Here is a 12,484-nt window from a genome sequence, read left to right as displayed (position 1 = left end):
GCCAAAATTCCGGAATCATTAACTTCACTTTCCAGATTTCGGAAAAATTCTGGACTTCGAAAAAAATCCGAAATTTACAAAATTCCGAAATTCAGAAAAATCCGGAATTTTTCCGAAATAAGAATTTTCTAAATTCCAGAATTTTTATGAATTCCGGAATTTTCCGATTTTACTTTCCGGTTTCCGGAAAGTAAACATTCCGGAATTGGCCATCCCTAGTATAAAATATTAGTTGTTTCACTTGCTTGCCGCTGCCTGCGCTGTTATCGGCTATTCCTTCTAACAGCTGTATGTACTCTGCTCCTCTCTGCCATATATATAATGCCTTCTTTCATGAACAGCAGTTTTTATGTTGTTCAGCGGTCTCCGTCTCATCTCAATCAACAGATATTTCTCTCAATCTCGGTCTCGAGAGTCAACTTTCGATCTAGCCTCGATAGTCTCGAAATGAACTTATGGAATTAAACATGTGTACGTAAATCAGCTTATATCCTGTGTTATTCTTTCTTTCCTTTTCTTTCTTTCTTTTCTTTTCTTTTTTTTTGTTTATTTCACTTTGTTTCTGACTAGAAAATTGTTATAGACCGCGAATCCGTTCATAGTTACGTGGCTAACGCTCGTCCTTTCTTTGCGTCTGTCCAAGGATTCAATCCTCAGTGGATATTTCAAGCTTTAGATTAAACCCGAACATTGATTTACATCTGACTTTAAGCAACTGACTTTGTCTCATATAGTCTCAATACTGAGTAAACAAAGTCGATCCAATCAATTCCAATACCGTACTATAAAAAATTTACTTGTTTTCTGTTCAACCAATGTCAGTTCATCTCATATAACAGATAACGCAATAGATAACAGCAAGGGTGTATTCAATCGAAGTGAAATTTAAATTGTACTCATTTATTACCAGATTTCTCATTTAATATCGGTTACATTCTTCATTGACTGCTGTGTTCACTACAGAAAATTCCGCTCTTATCTTAACAACTATTGGTATATTTCTACCACAGTATGTTTTATTTCAAGAGGAATAAATCATTTATTATCATGTCACATTTCTCAGAGTTTAACTGAAACTTTTTGAATGAGGTGTGGTTGCTATTTTATGCTCTAATAGCTACAGAAATCGTCTCTGCAATGCATAGTCTCGAGTTGTATCACAAACAATACTAATGCCACATTGACTTGATCCCTAGTCTTCCGTTGCAAGCGCTGCTGTCGGCTGAAGGAATTCCACTCACTTTCTCTCGCTTAGCAACAGCTGAACCCTTATTGCCTCGTCGCGTGGGTGGGTGAGGGTGTGAGCCTTAGTTCGCATTTTTGCCACGGCTCAAGACATTTTGGCAGCACAATAGCTAGTTCAATCTTTGATGCCTCGCGGACAGGCCTAATCACTGCAAAATTAAAATACCGCTAATTTTACAGCAATTATGTGATATCTTCAAATAGATAAAAGATAATCGAAATCGAAATGTGGAACAAGAGCGCGCTAGACAATATTATTTTGCATGAGCTACCGTTATCACGAGTCACCTAGTAGCTTTCCGATTGCAGCCATTTAGAAACGTGGAAATAAATGCCGATTTTCTAAAAGGTTGGAAATCGAAAGCAGATAAGTGGGTTGTGATAACGGTATCTCATGTAAAATAATATTGTCTAGGGAGCTCTTGTTCCACTTTTGAATTATCTTTTATCTATTTGAAGATATCACATAATTACTGTAAAATTAGCGGTATTTTAATTTTGCAGTGATGGGGCTTCTTCCGTCTTAATTATTCACTTTCATTAATCATCCGTCTACTTTAGCCTAAAGAGTACAAAAATAATTTTTATTTTACAGTTGTTGTTATTACTACTATTCCTTCCCGTTGGTGCAGTGACTAGCACGCGTGCGTTTGATGCTCGGGTTCCCGGGTTTAATTTCCGAGTCTTGGAAAATTTGAACGCATTGTGGTGTTTTGGATTTCATGTTAAACTATAGATCCACGTCTCATATAGCGTAGGTGCTGGAAAGAGAGGCTAAACTTCAAGAAACAAATTCATAATAATAATGATAATAAGGTAAGTGAAACCTTCAACGCAGCTCAAATGGCTAGCACGGGTCCTATTGTTTGATTCTAAGTTGGAGCTCACATGGTTCGAATTTCACATTAAGCTGTAGTGTCACTCTCATATAGACTTGGTGCTAACAAAAGTAATGCATCTCAAGCTTTAAAATTACAAGTATATTTTTAAAGTATCGAAAAGAGTTGTCAAAAGGACAAAAACTATTAACAGTATTTTTTTTTAAAGAGCAGCGGAGCAAATCTGTCTGCAACATTGTAGGGGACAACATTGTAGACCCTTTCCATATTTTTTAAACGATGTTCAAAATATTTACGGAGTTGATAAACAATGCTGTGCAGGATCAGGGAAGCAGAGTTGTCTTCAATATTTGGAAGCGGGCAGATTTAAGGCTTATTCTGTGGAGGACATCAATTTAATCTCACTTTTCTTTGTGATAACTAGACATAAATCATCACATTTCTCACCCAAAATCATATTTCAAATCGGAATATTGGGGGAGGACAGTTCAATCAGTTCCAAGATTGGAGGGGACATGCCTCTCTCATCCCCCGGGATTTCCGCCAGTGATTGAGTTGAATTGAAAATGCCTTTATTCATGAGGCGAGGTTCAGCCGTAAGCTGCTCTACCACCTAACCTAACAAAAGTACAATTAGAAATGTTACATGGAATATATATATAAAGATATTTTACACGTACATATATAACGACAATAAGAATATAGCGTTTAGTTATCTACATACTAATATATATATATATATATATATATATATATATATAATTTTATTTATTTTATTTATTGAACAAATTCCCAGATATAGCATAATTGTGCCATTTTACACAGGGAAATATCAACAAGCGGGTAAAAAAGAAAAAAGAAAAACAATTTAAAAATAAACAACAACAGTAACATCAATAGTATTAACAAAGAGTGCACAAGTAATATTATTTAGCCAGCACGCGTTTTATTGCTCTTTCAAATACCGGGTAGCTCGAAAAAATGTCCACCTCACTAGTTAGATTATTATAATAGTTGGGTACTCGGTGAAAAAGAGACCTCTGTATAATTGTCAACCTAGGGCGTGCAAGATGGAATAGGTGGGTATTCCGGGTTTTGCGGGAAGAGACATGTAAGGATAGTTGTTGAATTAGGGTTTCTGATCTTAGGTTTCCATTTACAATCTTATGAAGAAACTTTAAATCAGAGTTATTTCTGCGTACTTCCGGCGTCTGGATATTAAGATATCGCAAAATTTCCTCTTTAGGTAATATTCGAACTGCGGGAACACGAAAACGTACTATTGCAATAAAGAAATTGAGAACAGACTCAAGTCTAGAGAGATGTGTAGGTGCGGCCATGGCCCATATGGGAGAGCAGTATTCGATCTTGGGTGCTATAAGAGTTTTATAGAATGTTGTTAATGATGCCACAATACGTAGTTCAGTGAATCGATAAAGAAGCCCAGCATACGCATTGACTTCTTAACTATTGAGGAGATGTGGTCAGAGAACGAGAGTTTGGAATCAAAGATGACACCAAGATCATTATGACTGGCAGAATGTGTTATAGGGGAATCGCTAATATGGTATTTGGAGGGAACAGGAGACTTTTTCAGAGTAATTGTAATACCGTCACATTTCTTACTGTTAAGTTTCAAATGCCACATTTCACACCAGTCTACAAGATAATTTATGTCTTTTTGTAGGGCAATTGTGTCATGGAAACATGATATTTCTCTATATAATTTGCAATCGTCAGCAAAAAGCAAAAGGCCACTAGGATTAACTGATAGGTGAGAGTATAGATCGTCCATATACAGGACAAATAGCAGGGGCCCTAGTACGCTTCCCTGAGGCACCCCCGAGATCACAGGTTGGGGGTTAGAGGTCGCCCCTGAAAGAAGAACTTTCTGTTTACGTCCCTTTAGATAGATGGTGATTAAAGAGAGAAATTTACCATGTGCATTAAACCTATTGGAAAGCTTGTGGAGAAGAAGAATGTGACTGACAGAATCAAAGGCCTTTGAGAGATCAAAATAAATGACATCTAATTGAGTATTGTTATTTATTGAACTGCACAGGAAAGAAGAGTACTTAAGTTTGTGAGACTTGAGCTTTTCGGTAGAAAACCATGCTGAGAAGTGTGAATGTAAGGCGACGAGAATTTGAGAAGCCTGTCTTTGATTATTTTTTCGCAGATAATAGACATTACAGAAAGAAGAGATATTGGCCTATACGAGGATACTTGATCTTTAAGTCCTGCTTTATATATTGGGGTCACATGAGCTAATTTCCAGCTGGTGGAATAATATCCTTCTCTGAAGCATCTATTGAATAGGATGGATAAAGGAACTGAAATAGCTGAAGCAGTTTTGTTAAGATAGAGAGAGCCAATGTTGTCGGGCCCAAGAGATCTATGTGGAGAAAGTGACTGCAAGAGAACCAAAACCTCACCCGGGGTGGTAGAGAGGTCTGATAAGGGGTTAGTACAAATGGGCAGGAGAGGGGGAAGATGGGTTGTAGAGGGAAAGGCGGTAAATGTTTTACAGAAGTAGTTATTAAAAAGGTCGGGTCTCTCACCATCACTAGCTTCAAAATTCTCGTCATGAACTGTTGCTGGTATGCCGGGAGATTTCGATCGAGATTTAATTACAGTCCAAAATAGTTTAGGGTTGCTAACAGTAAAATCACCAATTGAGTCCATGTATTCAAAGTACTTACGTCGCTGTACCTTCTTCGTAAAGCTTCTAATTTTAACGAATTGTTTGTATGCGTGGTCACTCTGATGTGACTTCCATAGATTTTAGGCAATCTTTTTGTTTTTAAGAAGATCACGCAGCTCATTGTCGAACCAGACCGGTCGATTTTGATGTTTTTACAGGGACAAAATCCTTTATAGTTGAGTGGACAACAGATGTGAATAGGTCCACCGCCTCGTCGACAGATCCTGCCTCCAACAAACACAAAGGAAAGAGTTCAATAGCCCGACAGATGTCGCCCCAGCGGGCTTTTTTCCAAAGAAGTTGTGACCTACTTTTAAGGGACTGGTTTGTAGTATTGGAGGGGGAGAAATTGAATGAAACATCCAAGGAATCGTGGTCCGAGGGAAAGAGATTTCTGCATGGAACAATACGACGAGGTTCTAAGTTAGAGAGAACATAATCCAGATTGCTATTTTTGCGGGTATTATGCATATTGTGCTGACCCAGTCCAAGTCCATGAATAAAATTGTCCATGAAATAATTGTCATTTTCGTCTTTACCGATGCCATGCTTACTGTCCTGCCACGTGATGGAGAGGTTGAAATCACCCAATAGGATGACGTCACCGAGTGATAATGCTTGTAACAGTGAGTCATGGCAAGCTTCTAAGATGTACTGAGGAGTGTTCTTATGCGGTCTATAGAATCACCCAATAAACACAGAGCTACACTTTTAAATAAACACTTCGACCCAGATAAGTTCACAATTCCGTCCAAGTTCCAATTTTCTCTTGCTCTTCCACTTATTATTTATACAAATCATCACTCCACCTCCACGAGTTAAGCGGTCTTTACGAAAGATGGAGGAATTATTTGAGAAATTGAGTTCACTGTCGTTCACAGAATCATTGAGCCACGATTCAGTCACTGCAAGGCAATCCAGTTCCATTATCTCGCCTAGGTTGATTGAGCATTCGAGTAATTTGTTTTTAATACTACGAACATTCTGGTAATAAATATTAAAACCGCTGGTGGAGTCTGGACCAAATGGACCAGGGTTTATGTGAATATCACCACAAAGCAAGAGAAGATAAAAGAGAATGGGGTACTGTTTTTTTTATTTTTGAATCATACCTTGTCACACAGTCACTGGTAGTTCCTCTGTCACTTTCAGTAGAAACTAAGAAAGCACATGGCTGTCTCCTTGGTATGCAAGCAGCAGCAATGTAATGGAAGGATCTTTCACTACACTTCAGTCCATGTTTCATTGGCAACACTATACTTGGGACAGTCACAGCACCGAAGAAACATGACGACACCAGGACACGCACCCAAACACCACACACAACCACCAAAAAAAGGTAAAAAATAAGAGCACCACTTTGCATCGACCTGGAACCTGACGCCATCTTGACCAGTCATTTGATATATATATACCATATATATATATGATTAAAACCAATATGAAGTAAGAATATAATAGTTGTTTAGATACAGTAATACTTGTCCTCTATACTACAATATGCATACAAAATTGGTTTACTTGCTGCAGTCTAAGGTGTAGGTACTCGAGCTAAGTTTCTGGTGATATAAAAGATGATCATTTACCCTACGTTTGAAGGTCAAGAATCCTTTGCACTCGATTATATCGGAAGGTAATGAATTCCGGCTCTCACAGCTGAAATAGAGAAAGATTTCACTGCTTTTGTTAGTGTGTGCAGCGGGATGTCAAGTGTACGGGAACGTTTTGTTTGGTATGTGTGGATTTCATTTTGGAACGTCAGGTAACTTTTAAAATAAATTTTGGGCCATTATTGTGTATGACCTTATGTATCTGGCAGTACAAATTCAACAAACTTCTCCTTGACATTGTTAGAATATTGTTTTGATTTAGTAAGGGCAGTATATGTTCACATTTTCGCGTGTTATAGATAAATCTCATGCAGACATTTTGAACTTTTTGAATTGTTATTGCTAAGAATTTAGTAATGGCGTGCTCTGGAGACATGGCTAAGCAGAGTTGTGTATCATCCGCATACAGATGTATTCTAGAGTGTAGCTTTGGTACGTCTGCTGTATATAGACAAAATAGCAGGGGTCCTAGTATTGATCCCTGTGGCACACCTCTTTGAAGACTAATTCGGTTTGATACTGCAAGTTTAGGATCTATTAGTACCACTCTTTGTTGCCTATCTGAAAGATATGATCCGAACCACTGGATCGCCTTGGGGGAAAAGTTATAGTATTTCATTTTAGCTAAGAGTAAGTCGTGATGAACTGTATCAAATGCTTTAGTAAGATCTAATAGTACCAGAAATGATATCTGGTTGTTATCTAATGCTCGAAAAATGTCGTCAGTGATATGAAGTAGGCCTATGGCAGTGCTATGTGAATTGCGAAAGCCTGATTGGTGTAGGGGTAAGATATTATTATTAATGACGTAATCATTGAGCTGGTTATGCACAGGTTTCTCCATGACTTTGGACAATATTGATAATAGACTAATAGTCCTCAGGTCGTTTAGAGTTGATACATGTTGCTTTTTTGCTATAGGCATTACAACTGCTTCTTTCCAGGATAATGGAAACGAGCATGTGGTTATGGAATAATTTATTATATGTGTTAATGGTGATATAATGTGGGGTAAAACAAGTCTAAGCACCTTTCCTGTAATGCCTCCGTGCCCAGCTGCATTCGAATTTAAGTTTTTAATAGCATTCTGACCATCAAAATTGCTTATATTACGGAGTTCGAATGAATTCATACTTGAACAGAATTTAGTATTATTATATACAGTTATACGGTTTTGAACTGCATTCTCGTCGATATTTCTATCATTACAAGTTCCGTAGTTGTTTGTATTCTTTCCAAAGAACATCGGTTCTTGTCCTTTTGAATTTGAGATATGCACGGTTTTTTATCAGTAGTTTAACGTTGTCAGTTAACCACGCACTGTTGGTTTTTGTAATTCTCGAAGAAAATAGAGGGGCATGTTTATCAAAATTACTAACTATGGTGTTTTCTAAGAATTCGACTTTATCTACGTCAGGTAGGTTTTCAATTGATTTCCAGTCTACGCATTCTATATCACGAGTGAATTTGGATTGGTCAAAATACTTAAAATTGCGACATGTCTTTATTTTAGCCTTGTCTTTTGGTGGTTTTTCTAATTGCAAACATATATATGTTAAAGAGTGATCTGAAGTACCGATTGGTAGTTTTACTCCACTGGAATGAATTATATTGTTATTACTAGTAATAAATACATCAAGAAGTGTTTCAGTGGTTTCAGTGATGCGTGTTGCTTCGTTTAAGATTTGCGACAGCTGAAAACTATCAAGTATTGAACATAAATTAGCTGTGTCAGGTTTCGAAGGCGTAAGGAAATCACAATTCAGATCTCCTATGATGAGCAGATTATCAGTCATAAAACCTACATTCGTGATCACTTCTTCGAGCATCGCCAATTTAATGTATGCAACGCTGGGTGATCTGTATATGGCACCTATACCTAGCCTAACGGAATTGATGGTAATTTTTGAAACATACACAGTCAATTTCGTCTTTATGCGAGACATCAACATTAAGCAGTTTCACATTTAAATTACTAAGGAAATATACAGCAACCCCTCCTCCTCGCCTGTTCGTCCGATCACTTCTCAACAAACGATAGTTGTTTATTTCTACGGCTGATGAGTTTAGTGCACTATCGAGCCATGATTCAGTTATGACAGTAAGATCGTATTTTTCCTCGTTAGCCAAGATTCGCAATTCATCAATTTTTGGAGCAAGGGAACGAACATTTGCTTGAGCAATACTGAGCTTCGTTGATTTTTTACCGGGAGGTCCATGCAGTATAAAAGATTCATTAGTACTGTTCGTGAGAGTTGTATTTCTTCCTACTATATATGGTGTTCTATGATCCATAAATCAGAAATCTACTGAGTATTGAATAAAAATTGAGTATAAGCTGAACGCATGGGTGACAATGTAAATATATGTAGATATTTAACTTAGGATATTCTATTAGCTTACCTTGACCTGCAGCAACCAAAGAACCAAGTGAGATACACAAATTTGAACATATTATAAATATTAGACCTATACAAAGACTAGAAATATAATTGTCATTATCAAAAGTAGAAAAAAAGCATTGCAAATGAATAAACGTATCAATGTAGTAGAAGAGTAATGAGTACAAACTTTTCGGAAAAATGTCCATGCTTAGTATCCAGCATAGTTTATGTTTGTTGTGCTGTAGTCCCAAATTGTTAAAAACATTAAAATATATAATTAAAAAAATAAATACATAGGCCAGAGACGATTACGAAATATGCCAAATCATTATTTTATGAGGTGTGAATTTTTACAATTATGCTTAGTAAATGATGTTTACACTGTATTCATGTTATGGATTAGTGTTGAAAACTGATTTCAATCTCTTGGGTACAGTAACAGCACTATAACAATCATAGGATCAGTTTCGCTACATTAACTTATATCTACTCCGCAGAAGGTATACATATGTTGTACACTCGTGCTCATAAATTAAGGATAATGCGGATACATGGTGAAACAACGCTCTGGTGGGCGGTTTTCGGTTGGAAATCACCTCGGGGTATGACTATGCGGTGCATTTGCCCATTCGGTGCAGTGCATGCGGTTTTGGTCGTCGCACGGTGGCACTGGCAGCAGTCCAAATACGCAGAGGTGTGTTGGCGAAAGTCAAAGTACGGTGCAGCATGTAAGTGTGCAGATGTTGTCAGACGTGCTAATGGTGCCTGTGTGTTGAAAATGGCTCAAAGAACACATATTGATGACGTTATGAGGGGTAGAATTATAGGGCGGCTGGAGGCTGGTCAAACACAGCAGGTCGTAGCACGGGCCCTCCGTGTACCACAAAGTGTGATCTCAAGATTATGTCAACGATTCCAGCAGACACGAAACGTGTCCAGGCGCTACAGTACGGGACGTCCACAGTTTACAACACCACAAGAAGACCAATATCTCACCATCAGTGCCCGCAGACGGCCACGAAGTACAGCAGGTAGCCTTGCTCGGTGCACTGGAACAGTTGTCTCCCGACACACAGTCTACAGACGACTGAACAGACATGGTTTATTCGCCCGGAGAACTGCAAGGTGCATTCCATTGACCCCTGTTCACAGGAGAGCCCGTAAAGCCTGGTGTCAAGAACACAGTACATGGTCAATGGAACAGTGGTCCCAGGTTATATTCACGGACGAGTCCAGGTATAGTCTGAACAGTAATTCTCGACGGGTTATCATCTGGCGTGAACCAGAAACCAGATACCAACCCCATAATGTCCTTGAAAGGGACCTGTATGGAGGTAGTGGTTTGATGGTGTGGGGTGGGATTATGATTGGTTCACATACACCTCTGCATGTCTTTGACAGAGGAACTGTAACAGGTCAGGTGTATTGGTACGTCATTTTACATCAGTATGTTCGCCTTTTCAGGGTGCAGTGGGTCCCACCTTCCTGCTGATGGATGATAACGCACGACCCCACCGAGCTACTATTGTGGAGGAGTACTGTGAAAGAGAAGATACCAGGCGAATGGAGTGACCTGCATGTTCTCCAGACCTAAACCCTATCGCGCATGTCTGGGATGCTCTCGGTCGACGTATCGCTGCACGTCTTCAAACCCCTAATACACTTCAGGAACTCCGACAGGCACTGATGCAAGAATGGGAGGATATACCCCAGCAGCTGCTCGACCACCTGATCCAGAGTATGCCAACCCGTTGTGCGGTCTGTGTACGTGTGCATGATGATCATATCCCATATTAATGTCGGGGTACATGCGCAGGAAACAGTGGCGTTGTGTAGTACATGTGTTTCTCAAATTATCACCAATACCGTAGATACTGTGGATATCACTGATACCGTGGTACCGATATGTTTCGTTTGTTCGTATGTTGTGTTCACTAGGTGCCTATGCTATTAGCGCCAGTTTTGTGTAGTGCCACGTTGTTTAGTACCACAATCTGCAATTATTCTTAATTTTTGAGCATGAGTGTAGTAACATTCAGGAGACAAATCTGGATACTTTTTTTTCTTTTTTGCTATAGTATTGTGAATGCAATTTATATACAGGTTATTATATGCTCTTTATTTGGAATAGGTTAGATTTGGTTTTCTTTACCTGTGCGTATATTTTTTGAAAATGTAATGCTTCTCGTTTAAACTTGGATGAGTGAAACAAGAGGAATAACCTAACGATCTGCACCTACCACACTTTTCTTGTTTTACTATACTTTTCTGGTTAAGAGTAATGGTCTTGTTAAATGCGTATAAAAGGCATTCAATTCTGATTATTTCTGAAGGTACCTACAAGTCAAAAATTATTTAAAAATGTCAGGAAATGCTATTATTACAGAAATATGAGCTCATACATAAGCTATATAAAAGAAATAGCTTTATAATGTCTCAGACTGTAGAGCATGAGCTCGGAGAGGACAAAAGAGCCCCAGAACTAACACGTATATGATTTAACAAAACTACCTCGTGACTATATGGTTAGCGTACGCGCGTTTAACGCAGAAGACTCGGGTTCGATCTCTGGAGGAAGCTCATGTGGTTCGGGTCCCATGTTAAGCTAAATGCCTATGTCTTGCTTAACTTCGGTGCTAAACACCTAATCAACCAATAAACTGCAACTTTATACTGTCTAACAAATACTAAATTGTAGATTCAGCCCCACATAGCTTTGTTGCTGAAAATGACGCTTAAATTAACACTCTATGTGTGTATATATAGGATAGACCATTTGTCTTGAAACACACTTGTAATATTTAAACCAATAGATGAAATTGAATGAACATTTGTAACTTTCTACTTCATCTCTAATTTTTGAAGTGTTTAATTTGGGGTTTCACCTTGACTATTTTGTGTTTCCTTGCCGATGTCAGGACTACTACTTGGCCACTTCTTCTTTTGTTTTTCACACTTAAAAAATCTATATATGCTCTTCATTGTGTCGATTGTCCATTTTAGTATTTCGCTTAGGGGAAGGTCGTCTGGTATCGGACAACGGGTGGTATCGGACAAAAGCAGTTTTCGTTATTTCCCGCTTAGGACTGCACCTAATAAGCTTACAGTGAGTTGATCTGAGCTCCTCCGTGGCTAAGCGGTTAGCGTACGCGCCTTTGGCGTGGGAGACCCGGGTTCGATTCCCGGCGGGAGCTCATGTGGTTCGGATTCCACGTTAATCAGTAGGTCCACGTCTCATATAGCCACGCTGCTGAAAGGGACGCTAAACTAAAAAATCAATCATCAGTCAACAGTGAGTTGATCGGAATGAATTAACCAACCCTACACCATAGTGCATTTGTCCCATGAACGGAGTGTCTCATGCTTCAAGGTTTTTGTATTTTTTCGAGTGATCAGGTGCATGGAGATAGATTTATGTGGCTATAACCTATTACAAAATAAGTGTTTTGATATATTATTGTTATCACAACAGTTATTAGGAAGTATATATTATAATTTAGGAGTATAGTTGCATTCGTGTTGTTACAATCCGGTAGATAGCCATTCATACGTTGCAAGTCGTTCGGCTGGTATCGGACAAAGTAGAATCAGGTGGTATCAGACATTACATTGGTAAATAAACACGACGTTTCTGGCTTTTTCAGGAAACCATTGGGAAAATGCATGGCAATTGGGATGAAGAAAATATAAGGTTGGCCATGG

General features: G+C 38.6%; 2 protein-coding genes across 4 annotated transcripts in view; both read left to right on the top strand.

The window, feature by feature from the left end:
• Positions 1–12,484, top strand: part of LOC145676051 (uncharacterized) — a 554,345-nt gene that overhangs the window by 87,143 nt on the left and 454,718 nt on the right. The window lies entirely within an intron of this gene.
• On the top strand, positions 9,393–10,274 carry LOC145675096 (uncharacterized). Its single transcript, XM_081745466.1, has one exon. It carries the CDS (start codon positions 9,393–9,395, stop codon positions 10,272–10,274), a length of 882 nt encoding a protein of 293 aa, XP_081601592.1.

The sequence above is a fragment of the Thermobia domestica genome, chromosome 18 (genome assembly GCF_964235325.1).
Source record: "Thermobia domestica chromosome 18, izTheDome1.hap1.1, whole genome shotgun sequence".
NCBI classification, from domain to species: domain Eukaryota; kingdom Metazoa; phylum Arthropoda; class Insecta; order Zygentoma; family Lepismatidae; genus Thermobia; species Thermobia domestica.
The sequence above is the reverse complement of the archived record's forward strand: the minus strand, read 5'-3'. Positions and strand labels throughout refer to the sequence as shown.

What these genes read in the sequence shown, in the direction of transcription:
- LOC145675096 (XM_081745466.1), top strand. Translation starts at nt 9,393, where the DNA reads ATGCGGTGCATTTGCCCATTCGGTGCAGTGCATGCGGTTTTGGTCGTC.